This window comes from Passer domesticus, chromosome Z (assembly GCF_036417665.1).
Source record: "Passer domesticus isolate bPasDom1 chromosome Z, bPasDom1.hap1, whole genome shotgun sequence".
In the NCBI taxonomy this organism is placed as follows: domain Eukaryota; kingdom Metazoa; phylum Chordata; class Aves; order Passeriformes; family Passeridae; genus Passer; species Passer domesticus.
In genome coordinates, this window is record NC_087512.1 from 23,788,952 (window position 1) to 23,809,996 (window position 21,045).

At 41.2% G+C, this 21,045-nt stretch overlaps 1 protein-coding gene across 1 annotated transcript in view; it reads left to right on the plus strand.

Moving 5' to 3' along the window:
- Positions 1-2,481: 2,481 nt before the first annotated feature.
- Positions 2,482-21,045, plus strand: part of HOMER1 (homer scaffold protein 1) — a 94,442-nt gene continuing 75,878 nt past the window's right edge. Inside the window, exon 1 of the mRNA XM_064403599.1 lies at positions 2,482-3,618. Within this exon, the coding sequence (XP_064259669.1) occupies positions 3,614-3,618 (5 nt within the window). The 5' untranslated portion in view covers positions 2,482-3,613. The remainder of the gene's footprint in view (positions 3,619-21,045) is intronic.

Sequence of the window (21,045 nt, forward strand, 5' to 3'; positions counted from 1 at the left end):
GAGGCAATGTAACAATAAATATGGAAGAGAAGTAATCAGTTAGGTGGACTTTCTGCACTTAAATGTAATAATAAATAAAAATTGTTTAAATGAAGAATTAAATTTTTTTTAAAAAATCAGATTTACTTGAAGTAAAGCTTTCTTTGTCCCTACAAAGGATGTTTCCCTACCCAGGATTTTATCTGTCTCAGTACTCATATTTTATTACTTAGAGAAGGGCGTGAAATATACAGTTCATTTATTTCACAAGTTAATAAAGACGTTATTGATATTCCACATTTCTTTGTCCATGATTCTGTTCACACCTTTGATTCTCAAGTGAACACACTATTCTTCACCCCAGGGTTCAGTGTGTATTTGTCTATTTTTATATTTTTCTCTTTTATCTTCATCCTTGGGGATTTATGGGTCTGTACCCATGCTGTAGAAAAGTATACTTCATGCAAGACAAATATGTGAACAGGTTGAAAGGCAGAGACAGATGGAATCATCTTTCTGATATCTAAACAAAATACTGTGAACATAATGAAATACTAAAGCATTTGCATTAGTGTGTGAGCTTGAGCTGAAAGAACAAAACTGATGCAACAGTTACTCATATATGAAATTAAGGCCTTAGTTTCCTTGCTGTTGACCTGCCATTACTGCAGGTCATGCAGAGCATCATTTCAGACGTTTAGAAGATAATGAATATAGACTCCTAGCTACTTGACACCAGTGAATACATATAAGCTTATATGTACAGTGAGTACATATAAGCTACTTGTTGTTTATGCTTGCCTAGTTGGCATTAATTTTGATCTTTTTCACTCTAATCATACAGAAGAAGGAATAGTTGTGGATCTCCGTCTTCCCCCCCACCCCAACGCCAGAGAGTACCTCCATTTTATGATAGAAGCCTGCACACATAGTTTGATTTTTAGTGGAAAATACATAGAACTTCATATTTCAGAGCTATCAGGTGAAACCCAACCACAACAGTTGCAGTCCAGTGAAATAATGCACCCTCATAATAACTATGTAGGTTCTGAGCATTGCACACAACAAACCTTAGACTGTTGTCACTCAGACTAAAGTTTTTTTAGCTCAGTGCCTTTACTGTAGCTTATGAGGTGGTGTGTGGGAAATGAGAAATGGGCAACTGAGGAAGCTGTTCTTTTCTGCCTTGTGAAGAAGTATGCCTTACTGCTACTCCCATAGTAATGATTCATGCTGGGTTTCCTATGATTGTTTGTGACTGGGGGAGGTTTGCCTTGATATTTAATTTATCATCCTTGCTTTTCCCATAGCTGATTACTTTTAGAGGTCAAAATGTTGAAACAAGAGTCTGTAAAACATGCATCTGTAAATTAAAATAAGTTTTGGAAATGTGCATCCTGACTCTAGGAAGATCAGACTGTTAGGTGAATGCTTGAGCTGTCTTTTGTGCCAGCTCCTTAATGGGATACACTTGGTCACAAATAATAGAGGTTCTATAAGAGGGCAAGCAACCCTTTGTTGAAGCAACAGCTTCAACGTGGTTGGCTTTATCATGCTTTACAATTCTGTAACACACACTGGTAATATTCTGGGCTTCTTCAATTTTTATGTGTGGATTGGTATCTAGTATGGTATCAATATCTTCCTCTTATGCTCATCGTAGTTTGCCTCTGGTAGCTACAACCTCACTTAAACAGAAAATGCCATGAAAATACTGAAAGACATCCTAGCAAGGAGCATGTTCCACCTGGGGCATCCCAATGCCACTGGCAGTGTACTGGTGTAGTTAAACCTAATGTTTAGAAATTGAAGGAATCTCAGAGAATTAATGGAAGTATTTGCAGAACTTAAGATGAGATATATCCCCACAAGATAATACACGGTGCTGGAGCTTGGGCAACTGTGATTGATTAGAAGCTTGCTCTTTGCAAGGCACAACTGAAGAACTCAGCCAAATATTGTAGGTCCTATCCAGCTTACAGCGCTGCCTCTTTCTTTTCGATAGTACTACCGTGGATGTGCGGGAATGTACGTTTTTGGGGGGACAATTTTAGAACGGCTGCCGTCTTTCTTCCCCGTTTTTCCGGTAACGCTGTCTGTGTTAAGTGTCTAGAGAGTGTCTGCAGAGCATGAGGACAAGGGCCTGTGTTTTGGCAAGGCGGAGGGCTGGGAAGTTGCAGTAGCCACGTTCCGGAGAGGGCTCCGCACCGCCTTCGCCCGCGACTCCGTGACACCGGCTCTCCCCGCCGAGCCGCCGGGCGCGGCGTTGCCGTGGTGACGGCGCCGCAGGGGCCGGGGGCGGGAGGAGGCGGCCTGGGCGCCGCCAGCACCCCGAGCCCTCCCCGCTCCGCTCCCCCCGCCGCCGTTCCCTATTATAGAAGAGCTTCCGGCGGCGTGGACCACTCTGACATCATCCTCCGCACCCCGGTGACGTCAGCGCCGGGAGCGGGGCGTGACGTCGGTGCGTAGGGGAGCGCGGTGACGTGTTCTATTTAAAGCTCCCCGGGCGGAGGATGGAGGCAGAGCGGGCAGGTGCCGCCGCGGGCAGGAGCGCGCTGGCCGCGTGCGGCGCGGGGCTGTAGGGCAGGGCGCGGCTCCACTCGGCTCTTCTCGCCCCTTCCCTTCCCGTTCCCCGGGAAGGAGGAGCGGGACGGAAGCGGGCTCCGCGCGGCGGCTGCGCCTATCCGCCGCGAGGGGACGAGCGGGCGGTGGCGGAGGTGTGAGGCGGAGGCGGGGGATGCGAGCAGGCACAGGCAGCGGCTCGGTGGCGCCTGAGCAGCCGGGCACCGCCTGAGGCGGCCATCGCTCCCTCCCTCCGTCCCACCGGCGGGGCTGAGCCCACGGCCCCGCCGCAGAACAGCGCGGGCTCGACGGCGGCAGCCCCTCCCGCCGCCCGCTGTCAGTGACCGATCCGCCGCGCCCCAGGACGATGCCCGCCCGCTCGCTGCAGAGGAAGGCGTGACGGCGAGGAGCGGGCCCGCCGCCGCGGGAAGGAGGAGCGGTGCCCCGCATCTCCGCAGCCGGGGGTGGGCGGGCGGGCGGATCGGGGGAACGCGGCGCCCCGGTGCCCGCGGGCGACGCGCGGCCGCAGCTCGCAATCGGTAGCGGCCTCTCGCCGGGAGTCCGATGCCAGCGCCGGTGCCACGGCTCGCTCTGCCTTCTCGGGAAAATGCAACCGTGCCCGCCACGCTGCTGGCGGCGGTGCTAGGGGGAGCGTCGGCGTGGAGCTCTGTGCGCACCGCCTGCCCCATCCCGCTCCGCCTCTGAGGCACACGGAGCCCTCCGCGGCCGCGCACGTCCCGGCGAGAAGCGTCGCAGCCGCCGCCAGTCCCTCGCGAAGAAGGCGAGCGCCTCCCCGTTCGCCTGCAGGAGGGGACTCGTCCGCCCCCGAAGCCACCGCTGCCGCCCGCCCGGGGGCCGGAGCCGCTGCCTGCGGGCGCCCGGCGGGGCCGGTGGCCATGGGAGCCCGGCCCGCGGGGGGCGCTCCCTAGGGCGCGGGCGGCCCCGCTCGGCCCCGGGCAGCTGCGGCGAGCCCAGAGCAGCGGCCCCGCCGCCACGGGGCTGCGGAGCTGCCGGCGCGGCGAGGAGCGCCCCGGGGACGCGGCACCACTGGTGCCAGGCGCTGCCGGCCGCCATGGGGTAAGGATGTCGCGGGGGCCGCCGGGCTGGTGCCGGGGCTGGGGGTGGGAGCGGCCGCCCGCGGAGCTGTGGGCGCTGCTGGATGCGCACGGAGTCGAGGGGTCTCGCTGGCGGGGTGCGCCAGCGGCAGGAATCCTGCTGCAGTCGGTGCCGTGCTTCAGCCCGGTGAGGGGAGAGCCGTGCGATCCGTGAGGGGCGCACCGCGATCTGCAGAGGTTTGCCTCCGCCGTAGCCACATCAGAATTCTGGAAGAGCCGTCTCGGCTCCCAGTTCCTCAATGTGAGGATCTTTCCCGGGTGGTTAGGTGATGTTCCGTCCTGAAAACGGCTGCTTTAAACTCAGTGTGCTAGGGTGAAATTCCAGAACAGGGAAGGCTCGCTTTCACTCTTCTGGAGTCTTCAGAGAATATGGAACTACGTGGGAATTTCTCAATAAATTGAAGGCTCTGAGGAACTCGGCTTCACAGCAGTTTCCGTAGTACACTGGAGAATCCACTTGAGAGCTTAAGGAAATTAGAAAGAATAAAATTTATAAAATTGGTCAGATCTCATACAAATTGGTAGATAAAAATGTGACATAGATACCTATGAAAACTTTCCACAGTCATATCCTTAGGAATTTGTATAGTGATTTGAAAAAAATAATCCACACTGCCGGGCTTGTCTGATAGTGGAATGGAAAATCATCCGTGTTCCAAAGCAACAGAAACCTGGTATGATCTGGCAAACTGCAAGGTAGACGCAGTCTACAAAAGTTACAAATTATATCCTTTGTAATTTGGTCACTTAGGAATTCGGATGTGAAATTGGCATATTACTGTGGGAGTTACATATGTCTCCTCAAGCTGTTTAGGACGTTTCAGTTCTTCAATTTATTAACTTCCTTGCATATGTGGTGATAACAGCTGCATCCTTGTCTCTGTGCAATCACTGGGGGTCACAGGTCAAGATGTAGGAAGGAATGACTCTTTTCTTCTTAGGCTTGTTTTTATTTTTATGTTGTCTTCCTTTCCATTAAAAAATTCGAACAGAATAAACGCAAACTTGCAAATGTCTACACATCTAAGAAAATGACGTTTCTGCCAAAAGTCTAAATGATATGATAATTTTTTTGGATATATACCTAAAATGGCTAATCACACACATGATTATGTAAAATTAAAATAATGAAAACCTTCTCATTGATTTAAAATCAATACTGTGTTTGTAGATATTTGGGTTAAGCATATCATATTACAAATCCACTGAACTGTTGAGCAAATATTTTGTCTCCAGAACTCCAGTTCTCCTAGTGTTTTAGTGTCATAGCTTCTTAATAAATGCTACAAATCCCTATCTCTAGAGAGCTGAAATAGTTTAAAAATACCACACTTGTTGGTGCGATGACTTGAGTGGTATCTTGGCCCATTAAGGTCAAGAACACTAAATTTGCTAGCAAATATTTTAAAGACATTTTAGACAGTATGCTTTGGGGTATTGCAATATAGAATTCCTTTGCAGACCATCTTCTAACAAGGAGGACGAACTCTGAAATGCAGGGATATGTTACTGATAAGCCTGCATCTCTGTAAATCTGAGTGAGCACAACAAAGGCCAGGGCCAGCACCTACTTGGTGCAACTATGGTCAAGTATCAGACATCTGTTACTGTTCCGAGCAGAGGTCTTGATTTGGTAGCTGTTTTGAATTAATTTCTAAATGAAAGTACCCATGGATTTCAGAATATTTCTAAACCAAGATGCACTGGGCTTTTAATTCAACAGATGATAATCTATACAAAAAAATGTGCATTCTAGAAGCAAGTTGCAAAATCATTGATAATTCAATGTACATGGGTCACATGATGGTCTATTATATTCAGTATTGAATGGGTATTGGTATGCTATGTGAGTTTGTAGACTGATCTTGTAGTACCTCGCTGGTGGAGAGCTCATCTATTTCAATGGTTAGAATACAGAAAATCTGGGGGAGGGAAGTTGGCTTGCCAAATCGGCAGGGGTCTTCTTAGTCTAATTACATATAATGAAGAATTCACTGTTCTGCTGTGCAATATTCAGCACATGCAATACCATCAGGCAAGCCAGGTAATTATGAATTGGGTGTGTGGTGGAAACCAACTGGTGAGTAACTGGGCTTTGGGCCAGTGCTGCTATTAAACATTTTTTTGAGAAACTTGAAACTAGAGAAAGGTAGAGTAGTTCAGGACACTTTATTATGGCTGTGTCCTGTATGTCTGTGCATGTCTTTCATCTCACAGAAGGTAAGTGTATCAAGTCCTGTGGATTGTATAGGCCAGACACACAGGATGTCCTTTCTTGTTTCTCTATCTGCCAGTCTGTCTCATTTCTCCCAGTTCCTCATTCCTGTTGCATAAAAACAAATTCTTATCAATAGTTACTGATGAATGATATAACAATTGTGGACAATCTTTTGTTGGACCGACCACATACAATATAATACTCTTTAACAGAGAAACATGTGTTCTGTCCTAGTTGATAACATGTATTCATGTGTTCATTGCCAGTATTGCCCAATCAGTCTTCTTTGAGCAGGAGTCTGATTCCATTAAAAATCCTCAAATAACAGCTCTAAAGCATACTCAGGATTTACATTGGCAGCTTAGGCTGTCCTATGCATTGTCTAGGTATGTACTGTGTTTCCAGTTGGAGCCATTGCTATATTTTTCTTGTTATTGGTACTGCTTGTACTTCAATCTGTGAGCAGGGGAAGTAGAGACAGGGATGCAGTTGTTGTTTAGGCTGGAATGAATACACTTCTTTACAGACACAATGGGAAAGCTGCACAGCTGTGAATACTGGTAGGGATGCAGAAATTGATGTCCTATTAAACAGTATATCTAGTATTAATTCTTGATTTATTGATGTGTAGTCTTTCTATAACTACTTCACATGATGGCCTTTACATGACAACTATGGACAAATATCTAAATTTGGTACTTGCTTCTTCCATAGTTCATGCTGAATTGTAAGGAATTACAAGGTAAAAGCTTCTGGAAGATGTGCTCATCTCTGTCATGTCATGTTAGTCAAGGTGTCTTTATAAAGGCTTCATCTTCAGTTTTGTTGGACTATATTTAGTATGTTATCCTTATAAAGGTGGTTATGATACATGTCAGTTTGAGATGGCAGAATTAGAATACTAGGGTTCGTAAGTTGGCTGGAGAATATTGAGAAAGATTAGTATTTTAGGGTGTACTTGTTAGTGCTGCACTTGCCTAGAAATAAGTATTTTAATTTTTGGTAGTCTGCAGCTTGCACTCCTAAATCTTACTCTATTTGAAGTATGTGCAGTTAGTTGAACACATTTCTTTAAACAAGACAAACTGTAGTCTTGTCCTGAAATGTTTCAGTTTGCTTTCTGTATATGGGTAACAAGACGTGAACACGGTAAAGCACTTGGGACCCAGAAGAATTATTGATCATTGAATTCGTCCAGACTCAAATTCTTTAACCTGTTTTCCTCCCACAAGACTTAATGGTAGCGTTCCCCGGACTTTGTTTTAGCAACACTTCTATCAGCTGTCCTCCACAGAAATACTTCAGATAGAGCAAAAGGTGTAGCTTCTTGGCAGTAGTTCAGTGTTACTGCAACTCCTGGCCATCTTGCTGTCTTGGGTAAAATAAGATGCTTATTGTGTGAAAGCAATGGCAGCAAAGTAGTTTATGCTGTCTTCTGTAGCAGAATGGAGAGTGTAACAAGTTCTACAGATAACAAAACTCGATTATCTGTAAAGAATTGGTAACGTATAAATACCAAAACAGATGACATGTAAGTCAGCCTGAAATGGTTAATAAACTACTTTTCAGAGAACAATATGTGTAGACTTTACCATGCTTAAATTATATTCTGTCGCAGTCACTTTATGACTTCAAAACAAGCATGAGAAATCTGAACCAGATCTTCTGGCCTGGTAAAATATAAATGAGTATCCTGAGCATCATGTGGGGTTGATTGCTGATCTAGTGAAGGTACTTGTAATGAATTAAGGTTACAATTGATTTCTTTTGGTACTTCCACTCATTATCAAGATTTTATAGGCCAACCCTTTTGGAAAAATCCTACTTCTGAAAAGAAACATTTAAGTCCTTCCAATTAATTATGCTGAGATTATTTTTATTCTCAGTATTTATTCTCATTATATTTACTCTCAAGGCAAGCATCAGGTGTGTGTGTGTTCTGTGTGTTCTTGTGATTTCTTTTTCAAAACAGTGTTTGCTCTATCATAGTTACCATTATCTTTGCAGGACTCAACTAGATGTTGAGCCAGTATCTAAGGAAATGTGCAGTCTTGGAGCCACAGAGATTGCAATGGCTTATAATTCTGTAACAGGTCAGCACTTCTGATCGGGGAAGGCAACGACACTTAACTAGAGCTGAGCAAAGTATTTCTGCCTGCTAGTTAGTAGAAGTTTTAAGTTGAATTTAGGTATCACTTTTATGGGAATTTTTGTTGCAAAACATTTATTTTTTTATGATTGTGTCATAAAACTGTAATTTGATTAAGGGCTTTTAGCTAATCACTCTTTAAATCATTGCCTTTCAAATCTGTGTCTATGCACTAGTGTACTTCAGAGAAGAGCATTATGATATGATATAACACTAATTTACTGGTAGCTTTTCTTGTGTAGGTGCCTTGGACAGTGTTTTAGTTGAAGCTATCGTTTTCTAAGGTATTCCATACCATATAAACAATGCAGATACTTCAGACTAGAACTTAGTTTTTCTTCTCCTTTAGATGTCTGTAATTTGGAAGCTGTTGAGGCCTAAAATAAGTACCAAGGACCAAGGTCTTTGCTAGTCCACAGGTTAAAAGTTAAGAGGTGCTTAGCAAGGAAACCCGTGTGGTGTGTTCATACCCAGGCAGGCTGTGACTAGGTCTGGAACCGACCTTGCATGAGTATATGTATATGTGGCTGTGTTTTATCAATATGCACCTCCTCTGGGACAGTTCTGCACTGGAGAAGACTCTCAGGCTTCCCCATGTGTGTTGTTTTAGTGTTAGTAACTGTTAACTGTGACAATGAACAAAGAAACTAAGTATTCTGTATTATTTAAAGTGAAGAAAACCCAGAGTCCACCTCTTCTGTTTTTTTCCCTTCTATTTTAAAGATACCATGAAACATGTATTTAAACACCCTATTTAAAAACCCTACTTAGGTGAAAGCTTTCTGTAAAAAAAAAATAAAATAAAATTCAAAGAGCATGTTTTCTAGTTCAGGGTTTTGTGCTGTTCTTCCTGCAAGGCTTTTTCAGATATACTCAGCCTTAAAGGTAAGGTGTAATGGGTGTTGAAAGCATTGCATTATGAAAAATCTGCTTTTACATCCAGTTTTGATAGTAGACCTCTTTTCCCCATTCTGTTTCAATTGTTTTATATTTCCCAAGGCTCAGCTATGTGAGATCCACCAAAATTAGTATTGTGTTCAGGACAGAAATATTAGAGGGGAGAAGAGGCTAGAGGGAGCTGTGGGTTTATTCTACCTGGTCTTTGCACTATGCAGTGTGGAACTCTGTTTTATCTACACAGAGTCCTGGTAGTGGCATTACTCCATTTGGTGAAGTAATGGAACTGTGTTTCAATACTACATTGATTTTCTGGAGCTGCATCACAATCATGCTTCTGGCAACAGACTGCACTGTGATACACTTCTTTGGTGGCAAGTAGTGATGAACGCCAGTCATCGTTAAAAAATTAGTCTAGGAATATACTGTTTAAACATGCCATAGATGATGTTGGATTGCCAGATACAAGTATCTGTTGACATTTCCAGTAACTAGTCATGATTTCTGGTTTAGTTACAATTATCAAGTTAGGTTACTTAAGCAGACTGCATTGCTTGTTTTCTGTAATGGCAGGGGAGAACTTGAAGTACATAGCTCCTCTCAGGTTTTTCTTCCTCCTCTACATACATGCAAATGATTCACAGGCACTGTTGTGTTGATGTTTGTGGTTGTGCTCTTTGCAAACATCCTGATTATTAAATTTTCACAGATCTTGCCACCAAATGGTGGGACTCACAGAAGGCAAGCCCTGCTTCATCCACTTGTCTACTACTGCACCAGTGTTTGTGCAGTGAGCTATGTCAGTTCTGTAACGTAGCTGACTGAAATACAGGGTTGTGCACAAGGGAGGGGCAACTACAGGTGGGATAGACCTACTTTTTACTGCAGCACTGTCTGTTTACTCTGTAGGGAATGTTTAAAAAGGTCTGAACTCAGACCTACTCCTATTGAACTTTGCTCCTCAGTTTTGCAGATCAGGTCTGGAAAGGTTTTTTGTGACTGTCCACTAGGTTGAATCTCAGCTTATTGAGAAATGCTATTTTTTTCCCCTTTGAATAGTGTATTTTGTAGTAAAACAGAACAGTACCACAGCCAAACCCAAACAAACTCAGTAAGCCCAAATGATAATAGGTTATATTGCTGGGTATAGAATTTGAGTTTTTAAAGTGCTTTTAAATTACTTATTGTATAAATAGTATGCTGTAGTCTTGGATCCATAGTTAATCTTGAATCTCTTCTTCTAACAGGACATATGATGAGATCTTCCCTGAGTTTTGAAAACTGAATAATAACTTTAAGTGGTCGACACTTTACGGTGAAGTGTTGATGAAATAAATAATCTTTGACATGTAATCTCACAATTATTAGACCTACTTAGGCCTGTTCATTTCCATCAGACTGCTAGCCCTGGCTTGTCTGTACAAAATTCTGGAAGAATATACTGTGTGATATTGGAACAAACACTGTTTTCTCCAATGTGACTTACTGTGGAGTACACAGCCATGGCAAGTATCTTGGTGCTTCTCATGCTAACAAAAATAAGCATATGCAATAATATGTGCTGTGTACCTCTGTTGTCAAATGGCTGTATGCAGTAAACTGGGGTTCTAAGCAGATATTCAGGTGATTCACTTTGCTTTTGCATGACTTGGGTTTTTCACCGACTGTGTGTGACTAAAAGATTTAACCTGCAATTAGACAGGAACACTTCTGATGAATTTAACTTAATTTCAGCTTCTAGATACTAATTTCCAAGTGCTTTTTCAACATTTGAGTGTAAGTCCCTTTTCTACATCTAGACATGTGGAGGAACTGACTTTTACTAGGAAACAATTAGCAGTGCTTGGGAATAGGTGGTGTACTGCAATTGGAGTCCTAGGTACTTATGGTTCTTAGAATTACTGCAGAGCTCAGATAATATGTCTGGCTACCTATGATAGTAAAACTCAAAGAATCTTTGAGAAGTTTTCATAAAAAAGACACCAGTGCTGAAGTACATGATTAAAGAATGGTCTGTTTTGGCTGGATTTTGTGAAACGAGCACTGAACACTAAATTGCCTTAGATAACCTCATATCTGAATGTAAATGCTGCCCATGTCTCTTACAATGGATCTTAATGGGCCACTCGAGATCTGAAGTAGTTTTTACTCAGACTTATGTATTTCCTGAGCTTAAATGTGACATAGAAATTAAAAAAAAAAAAAAAAAAAAAAAAAAAACCCAACCAAAAAAAACCAGAACTTCCTCTTTTGTCCACATTAATTATAGTTTTTAAAATCAGACTACAACAAAAGCTAGAGTAGTTCTATTACTGGGATGGAATGATGATGAGTATTATAGGGTCCTTTTCAATATGCCACTTTTATTGTTAGCAGAAATGGAGACTTAATATTATTCTGGGGTGAAGTTCTTAGACAAAGAAAGGCAATCTGCTTCTTCTCTAATTGTTCTTACAAAGAACAATTTCACTTGGCATTAAAATATATTTAGAGTCCTTTTCTCCTCCTTAGTAACAACAGCAAATCCAACATTCAAAGGATACTGCTGGTCTTGAGTGCTCAGAGATGGACATGGTACTCCTCAAATCACTTGCACTAAGTCAGCCTTTACAGATGGAACTCACATCCAGATCTTGCAAAGGTTACCTTCTTCTCCATCGTCATGTTTGTCTTTTTGTCTTGGTTCTTCTGCCACTGGCTAATGTTTTTGTAAAACTGAAGAATTTGCTTATTCAAGGCACCCTACATTATTTTTTCTTATATCTATACTGTTCATCTTCCTGAATAACTGTTACTCTTCATTTGCTTGTAACACTGGAAAATTTTTTGCAATTAACTATGGTATAAGTACTTCCTGCTCATGGCATTCTATTTACTATATTAACCAGTCTGTAAACACAAAATCTGTTAGTGAGTGGGAAATAGCAGTTTCTGCTACATGGACTAGTATTTGATGCTTCAGTTAAGCCTCTTTTGGACATAACTCTGGGAGCACCTAAGTGCTCCAGTTTGGGAAGACTATACCACTTCTAACATACAGCTTTAAAATGTTTTTAGATGCAGTTTTCTTTAAAATTGACTTTGCAATGCAAGCATTCTGTAAGTAGCTAATGAACCTGCTCGGTTTTGGCCACTGTTTATTTCATTGATACAGAAACACTAGGGCTTGGTTTCTTACATTTAATATCTATTCTGTTACTTATGCAACAGTGGGGACGAGAGAGGCTTTTCTAGTTCTTGTTTCACACATAGGTTTTGAAGGCATGGAGCCCTACCAGCTCATTCAGGTACCATGTAAGTAAAATTGTTAATAAAAAAAAATCATGCTAAAATAACTAGCTCTTAACAAACACTGGTTCTTGCTTTTTGATTAGATGCTTCTTAACTGTAGTAGCATGCAGTTCAGTATTGCTGAATATTTTTATTGAACTGGTAAATATAGGCCTCTAAAATAGGCAATTGGAGCCAAAACTTCTGCTGGTTTTTTTTTTTTTGTCAGTTTGTCAAAATGCTAAGCAGTGTTCTGAGACCTGATTTTTTAAAATTATTTTCATCTGAGTGAAGCCCTGACACCCACCTGCTATCTTGGGGTTAGAACTAAGGTCATCATAAGTGCCTTTCAGAATTATAAGCTAAATTTTGAAGTGCTGTTTGCAAAGTGGTTGCTAATCTAATTCCAGTACAACACATAACACTTTGTCTTTACCAGCCTCCACCAGCACAATCAAAGGAAGTGCATGAGCTGTCAGTGAGAAAATGTTTCTTGACATTATTTCAATAGCAATACCTATGCTGTGGCTAGTACTGATGCTGTTTTGTGTTTCCAGAACTGTCATCTTCACAGAATCACAGAATGGGAAAAATACCACTATAGGTCATGTTGTCCAACCTCCAAGCTCAAGAAGGGTCATCCCCAGAGCACATTTCACAGGATTGTGTCTGGATGGTTCTTGAATATCTCTGTCTAGTGAAGGAGACTCCACACCCTCTCTTAGCAATCTGTTCCAATGCTCAATCACTGCACAGTAAAGAAGTTTTTCCTTATGTCCAGGTAGAACTTCCTAGGCAGATCAGTGTCTGCCTATTGCCTCTTGTTGAATTGCTTGGCACATCTGAAAACATGGTCCACCACTGGTCCATTGTCTTGACACCCTTTCTTTCAATACTTGTATACACTGATGAGATGCCCTCTCAGTTGTTTCTTCTTGATGTTGAACAGCCCCAGCTCCCTCAGCCTTTCATCATAAGAGAGATGCTCCAGACCCCTCATCATCTCTGTGGCCTCTGCTGTGAGGAGCCCAGAACTGGACATAGCACTCCAGGTGAGGCCTCACCAGTACAAGGGCCAGATGACCTTCCATAACCTGCTCTTCCATTGCATGGCAATGCTCTTCTCAATGCCCCCAGGATACCATTGCCCTTTTTGGCCACCAGGACACGCTGCTGGCTCATGGACAACTTGCTGTCCACCAGGACCACCAGGTCCTTCTCCACAGAGCTGCTCCCCAGTAGGTCAGGCCCAGGCTGGGCTGGTGCCTGTGGTTGTTCCTCCCCAAGTGCAGGACCCTGCACTTGCTGAATTTCAGATTTTTCATCTATACCTCTCTTTCCATCCTGTCAGGGTCCTTCTGAAGGCTTGCACAGAATTTGAAGGTGTCATTCCTCCCAGCATAGTATCATAACTGAATTTGCTGAGGGGAAATCCGGCCTTTTTCATATGTCAAGGAAGTTAAACCGTTCAACACTGGTGTCCCCCAGTGTTGAACCTTGGGGGATACGACTAGGGACAGGCCTCCAACTTTCCCACTGATTTTGATCCCCTGAGGTCTGCTATTCAGCCAGTTCTCAATCAATCTCACTGTCCACTTATTCAGTCCACACTTCCTGAATTTTTGAATGAGGATGTTGTGAGCAAATGTGTCACAAGACTTGCCCAAGTCAAGTAGAGAGTATTGACTGCTCTCCCCTCATGAGCTGCTTATCAGTGGAATGAACAGTCTAGTTCAGGTGTGGCTGTCCTCTGCCTGTTGAGGTTCATCCCCATGGCACAGCACTTCGCCTAAGTGCTTCCCTGACTGATGCTTACTATGCAAACCTGTCTTATCAGCTACTGTAGGGGCTGTGCAGAGGACTCTTTGCTCCATGCTCAGTGTGTGTTCATACTAGTATATTTAAAAATTGATTTTGTCCTTTATCATTATTTTGTATCTCACTACAGTAGAAGGTTGCCTGACAGTGCGAAGCATGTTATTAGGAGAGACAGGATTTGGAGCCATCTTTGGAATACCTTCAGTGATCCAATGAGCAAACTGCAATACCTATCAGGAATGATATTTGGGTGTCTCAGAATCTTTGGCATAAGTGTGCTGTGAACAATCAAGGAAACAGACCTGGGACTCCCAGTTACAGGTCAATATAGGTTCAACCACTGCATCCAAAATTCAATAGTGTTTACTCGGCTGTAAGTTATCAGAAGGGAGAAAGTTGCTGGCATGGTAATAATATGTTGAAAGAGAATTAAAGAGTCTTTATAGTTCCTGTAGTGCTCAGTGAGTGATTCAAATTGATTTGTTATTTATGAATATAAAATTAATTTGTTTACCTTTCTAGGAGTCTAATTCAGCTCCTTGATACAAATAAAATTATCCAGTTCTCATCTTTTGATGTGGAACAGTGATTTTTTTTTTTCCTTTGAAACTCATCATGCAGCTGTAGCACTCTATTTGGGATTGCAAATTGTTTGAAGATCAAGTGCTGGTGATGAAATGCATGTCTATTCAGCCCCTTCTTATGTCAGTTCTGATACTTCCATTGGTGCTGGTGGAGGCATGAGTTCAGCTTTGCGGTGTCTGCAGTCAGCATGTGGTAGTGCTAGTGGTTTATTTCAGGGTGTTTATTTTTGAGGGTTAAGTGCAAAAGCTCTTAAAACTGTTAACTGACGAATTCTTAATATCAAATATATTGTTTGTGGGTTTTAAGCTAGAAATGAAAGGTGTGATAAGTGCCAGGCCCACTTAAAGAAAAAGTTTTTTCACATGGAGAAAACATATCAAAATTAATAACCTGGAGATGTGGAAGAAGATGGAGTGGATGTGGTTGATTGGGTGAGAAGTGGTGAGGAGGTGTGATTGTGTCTGTATGAAGGTCTACAGGGAAGCAAAATGGAAGTTTAGAGCTAATAAGAAGATGAATTAAAGCTGTTAAAAAGCAAAGAGAAGTTGGTAAAGACTGTGGTGCCAAATGAGGAAACCTCATTTTAGTACAGACATATCTTTGAGACAAATTCCAAATGCGGAATAATAAACAAGGAGGATATGTATTCCTTGGGTTTTCTGCTGTTAACAAATTGCCAAGACGTCTAGTCTTAATAATAACAAAATTATGACTAGTATTATTTTAGCGTTGTCTCTCAAAGTCAAAAGATGATTAGAAAAACAGCAGTTAGACTATTTTTAAATAGTATCACTGTTTACCATATAATTGCCATTTATCTCAATGGAAACACATGATGACTTGATTCTGTGATTTTGTATTTCTTCTATTATTTTCTAGGTTCCAGAATTCTCATCAGTCTCTTGTCAAAAGCTTCAGCTTTGCCACTTTGCTCCATAGCTGTAAAATACAGCCATCAGAACAGAAATTCTTGTTTAGGCAATGATGAGACTTGATGGAGCATGCAAAATCACAGTGAATGTCAAATCAGAAAATATTATATTTACATTGTTTATTGAACTCTGCTGTATTTTATGGAATATAAGATAATGTGGGATTGCCACTCTTATTATTTCAATGATTTACGTAGCTTCGTGTCCTAGTGCCATCCCTCTATTCTTCCTTCATACTGCACTACCTGTGCATGATGACACTTGTCAGTGCTGCTGAAGAATTTTATTACAGCCACTAAATTGATCCAACCGAACTTTAGAACAGAGAGCGTTGATTTACAGACAGTCTTAAGCTTTCATGTCAGGACAAAGTGAGGAGTTTCAGTCTGTCAATTTTCTGAATCTGCTGCTCTGGGTGACATTTCTACCAGTGTTGTCGTATGACTCTTAAATCCCACTGACCACTATGATTAACACCAAAGACCTTGCAAGGTGCTGTTTCTGTCTATCTCTGCCTCAGCAAGAGCACCTAAGTGGTCCCATGCAATTTGGCTTAATTCTCACCTTGTTTAGTGAGCATCAACTGGTCTAATTAGTTGCTTGTGAGTGGCATAAACAGCCCTTATCACAAGATGAAAATTGTTTTGCAAAGGAAACTACTGAACTTTAGATCTTCAAGAATCCATAAATTAATTTGAGGGTGTTTGTGAAATGTGAAAAGGAAAACATGCAGGTCATGAATAGGCTTGCATTCTGGAGGTTGCAGAGATTGAAAATTATGTTCCATCTGGAGCCTTCCTCCTCATTTTCCTCATCCTTCTCCATGCCCCTGGAAAGGAAACTGCTGCTGTGCCTGCTTGTAGAGCAGTACACGAACTCCTGCTTCACTAGCAGTGTCTCTGGATCACAAAGCAACTTTGTGCTCTTACTCCCTCTGCTTCTATTATCTGCAGATCTGTGTTTGTACTACTGGTCTAAGGGGTTTCTTTATTTTTTTTCTCTTTTGTTTTTTTTTCCCCTTTAAATTGTAGCTCTTGTAATGCTTCTGAAGACTGTAGATATTGTTCCTGAGGACCATGTAGAAAAATATAGAAATATAAAATATATAGAAATAAAAAATATAGAAAATATCTATTCATTTATGCTCAAGAAAACAGGTGGTGCAGAAAGACAGGAAACTATAACTTAATTGTTGCATGACTATGTAATAAAGTACTGTGTGAAATAACAGTAGAAATTCAAGCTAAGCAGTTAAACTACTTAATATTCTCCATTAAAATATTTACATGAGTTCTCTAAGAGTAGTCTGACTGACAGAACTCCTTTGCAGGGAGATTTTAGATAAAGATTGCAAAGGAAAATTTGTCTATGTACAGAGTATCAAAGAACTAGGGAAACTAACTAGAAAGCCTGGTTGTGGATTGCTTTCAGGCCTTTCTAAACTTATTTTACTAACAAGTGTGAATAATGGTATTTCTTCTTTTCTGCTTTCTTCTCTTTTCTGCTTGTGTTGCAAGTGTGGCTAAGTTGGATTTCCTTGTTGTAGAATGGAGAGAAATGAATATTTTTAGACCATTCATTGCCTGCTTGTTTCTTATTCCAGATACAGCATAGCTTAGCCTAATGCATGTAAGGGCTGTTGTAGGAATGTTAATATCTAGACTTCTTTCAGATATACCTTATTACACTGTTATTTCAGGATTCTTTTTTCATAGACTAGAACCTGACATTAAGTTGGGGGTTTTTTGTTTATGTCTGATAAATAAATACATTTAGTGACTAGATGTGGAAAATAGCTGTACATCTTAAAATTAATTGTCTAGTTCTAGAGAGAGAAGAACTCCTCTCTTGGCTTCCTGACAAGAATTTTCACACAGAGCAAAATTCAAGAAGAAATTACAATTTTTTTAAGTAATGATTTCTTGGTATTTTCACTATAGATAAATATCTATTCTAAAATTCAACCTAACATAGTTTAGCTGCTCTTAAGCTATTAAAAATTAATGGTTAGTTCTATCCAATTTTGTAATTAAAACAAATTTAAGGTAAATGTTTATTCAGGTAAACGTTTTACCTTTGTCCACTTACTTGCACAATTTAGAGGAATAATCGCTTAGGTACCTAGAAAAATTATGAAGATACGTATACCTATATTCTTGGAATAAATTACTAAACTGAAGTGACAGCTTTAGGAAGATAAAGCTGAGTATTTGATAATACACTTCTTGTTATCTCATTTGATTCCCAGAACTCTCCCTTGATTTCTCCTATGAAAATGAGCTTTTCAAGGTCGAGTGAAGGACAAAAAAAGGAAAATCTTAGAGAGATGGACTATCATTCGGCTGTGGGAGTAACTTTTACAGTCAGTGATAAATTATTTCTGTGCATGTTTCCTGCAGCACTTCAGCTGGTTGCTTACCTGCTGAACTTGAGCAGCATACAATAACAGCATATGGGGGCATTGGAGAACAGGCATTTGAAACAAACCCAGAAAATCGCAGAAGTGAAAGCAAATCCAGTGTTTATTTTCCTTCTTAAAAAAAAAAATCAGTTTAACTGCACTATACATAACAAACAGGTATCTTTATTAATCTTTTAAATTTTTTGGTATAATGACAGTGAACATGGAACTGTGTAAACAGCTCCATGTTCACTGTCATTATACCAAAAATTTAAAAGTTTTGTTGGGATTTTTCTTTGTTGTATAATATAAGCCTTAATTTTAAGTACTGGGCACTGATTTGTCCTCAGCTTTGCAACTCTGCCACCTTTCATGCTGTTGATGTTACTAAATTTGTGAGACTGTAATGCCTGTACTGTCCTACAGCTCAATGTAAATCTGTGCAGCGGAAAAAGCTCTTTACTCTTCTAAAGTTTACTAAGATCCTTCATGAGTCCCTTACGAAAGGTAAGCTCAGATGGAAGGGGAATGAGGTTAAGTAAACTTTCTCATTTGTCTTCATCTTTGTTCAGTAGCAAGAGCTATATTTTCCAGGGTATGGTAATCCTAACTCTTGGGATGTCGTGTGATGGCAATACATTTTAAACTGTCAGTGGTTGTCTTACAGTGCCTGTTTGTATGAAACTCCCCTACCTCATTTCTTTCCCTTCCTTCTCTGGAAGGTACCATGTGTGGGCTTCCTGAGCATTTGGTTGAGATTGGCACGTACGGAATCGTCCATTTGTTCCCCAAACAGACTATTTTATAGGATTGCATACCTGTGAATTGTAGGACTGTTAAGATTGGAAAAGACCTGTAACAATTAGCCTAGACAATTAGCCTAGAACCAGCACTGTGGTCACCACTAAAACATGTTGTCAAGTGCCATATCCACTTCCAGAAATGATGACTCCACCACTTCCCTGGGCACTCTGCTCCATAACCCTTACCGTAAATAATTTTTTTCTTAATACATACTCTAAACCTCCCCTGGTGCAAACTGAGGCCATTTCCTCTCGTCCCATCACTTTTTACCTAGGAGAAGAGACTGACCCCCACCAGGCTACAACCTCCTTTGAGATAGTGGTAGCCAGTGACAAGGTCTCTCCTCAGTCTCTTTTTATCTTCAGGCTATATTCCTCTAGCTGCCTCAGCTGCTCCTCATATGACTTGTGCTCCAGTCCCTTCACCTGCTCTGTTACCTTTCTGAAGCTGCCATCCACCTTAGCGGATGTGCCAAAGAGTTACCAAAAGGAATTAAAATATTTTAAGTTACGTGCTCTCCTGACTTGCCTGCTGTGTAATATAAAACTTCTATTAATTGATGCAATTATTACAAGTGAACAGTTTCTCTGCTAATGGAAGTCCATAATTGCTGACTTAAGCAGAGTTCTGTCTGCTCATAGGCATCAAATTTAACCTGGTTTGTACAAAACTATATTCTTTGCATTTAGCTGTATAAATACATTTTTTGTATATACTTCTTAGCCCACAGTAAAATGTTTCAAGGTTGTTGTTTGGATTTTTTATTAGTTTGTTTTTCCTTTTCAAAAGTGTGGGTGTTAAAGAATGCAAATAGAGTTCAACTTTCCCCTCTGCTTGTCCATATAGCTCACAGATTTTTCACTAGTCTTTATAGAGGCACTGACATTTCAAAGATAATAGATTTCTGGTAATCACGAAATTATTTGCTGCTGACTTCCCATACCTTATGTCTCTTTAAGTACTGTGCAATATCCTACTTCAAGCTGAAGCAAATTGGTTAAAACTTCAGGTCCTTGAAAATGTAATGGACAGTAAATAATTATGTTTCTGGCTAAGGTAAATGTATTTTTTACATAACCTAACAGGTTTAGTGAAAGTCTCTAGATAAGTTTTCTCCCCTCAAATCCTGAAGAATGGCAGTTATTACTTGTGATGCTATGCTAACTCCTAAGTGCTTAAAAATCTAATACTAGAAGCTGATTATTAAATGGAAACAAAACAGCTTAGAAAATGCTTGAAGGCACTGCCTGTGCAGTGTTACATAGCTACAGCACTGTCTGTAAAGCTTGTATTTTGAACTTTATAGGTAAATAGGCAGTTCTGCATATTAACTGATAACTGTATACAGAAAACAAGTTTTTTTGTAGCAACTTTCTAAACATTTGCTGTCGTCAAATAAACCAAAACATAACAGCAAAAACAGGTCTAAGAATATAGGTGTAGAACTAGATAAACCATTGGTGGGATGGGAGAGATTTTGATTTGGTTACATGATTGTAACTTCCACTTTTTTTGCTATCTCAAAGCTTGTTTTGAGATATGAAAGTTGTTATTGTATATGTACATTGTACATTAAAGTTGTGTGTAAGACAAAAAGCAAAATCTGAAGTTGTAGTCATTAGACAAGTCCTCTGAGTGTGTTTGTTCAACTCCATAATTTTAACTTCAAGATGGTATTGTCAGTTATATCCTGTCTAGAAAAGGATTACATTTCCGAACAGTTTCCATACATTGGAAGCCAGTGTTATGCAATACTTTCCCCCAGATGTGTACAATTTTTATCAGACTTCAGAGCACTTTATGAACATGGAATATTGTGTGGTTTCCTGTTGCTTTGAACTGGACACTGCAGACCCTGCCATATGACAGACATATGGCAGGGTCTGCTGTGCCCAGGACTGTAATGGCATGAGGACAGCACACTTTGTGTCCAGCCTTCACCACTCCAACCAGCTTGGAGTGTGGTTGCACTCCCATTTTGAGCACAGAAATACTGTCCTGTTTTTGTCTGCATGTGGCATTATCTTCCTCTGAAACTCTTTTTATGAAACCTGGTGGATGAAATCTTGCACTGATTGCAACAAGAAAAAATCTGCAAGGCACATTTGGTTGGACTTGTTTTGAAAGCAGTCTTGTATGTGGACTCCATGTGCATCAAAGCCAGGAAGTCTGGATAATGCACTGGAGTTTGTAAGATCCATGTTGGAGATGTAGACGTGGACACGAATCTCATGGAATATTCACTATCAAAACTGAGCTGAGTAAGAACACCCCCATCACACATGCTTATTCATTCCCTTTTTGTCTTACTGTCG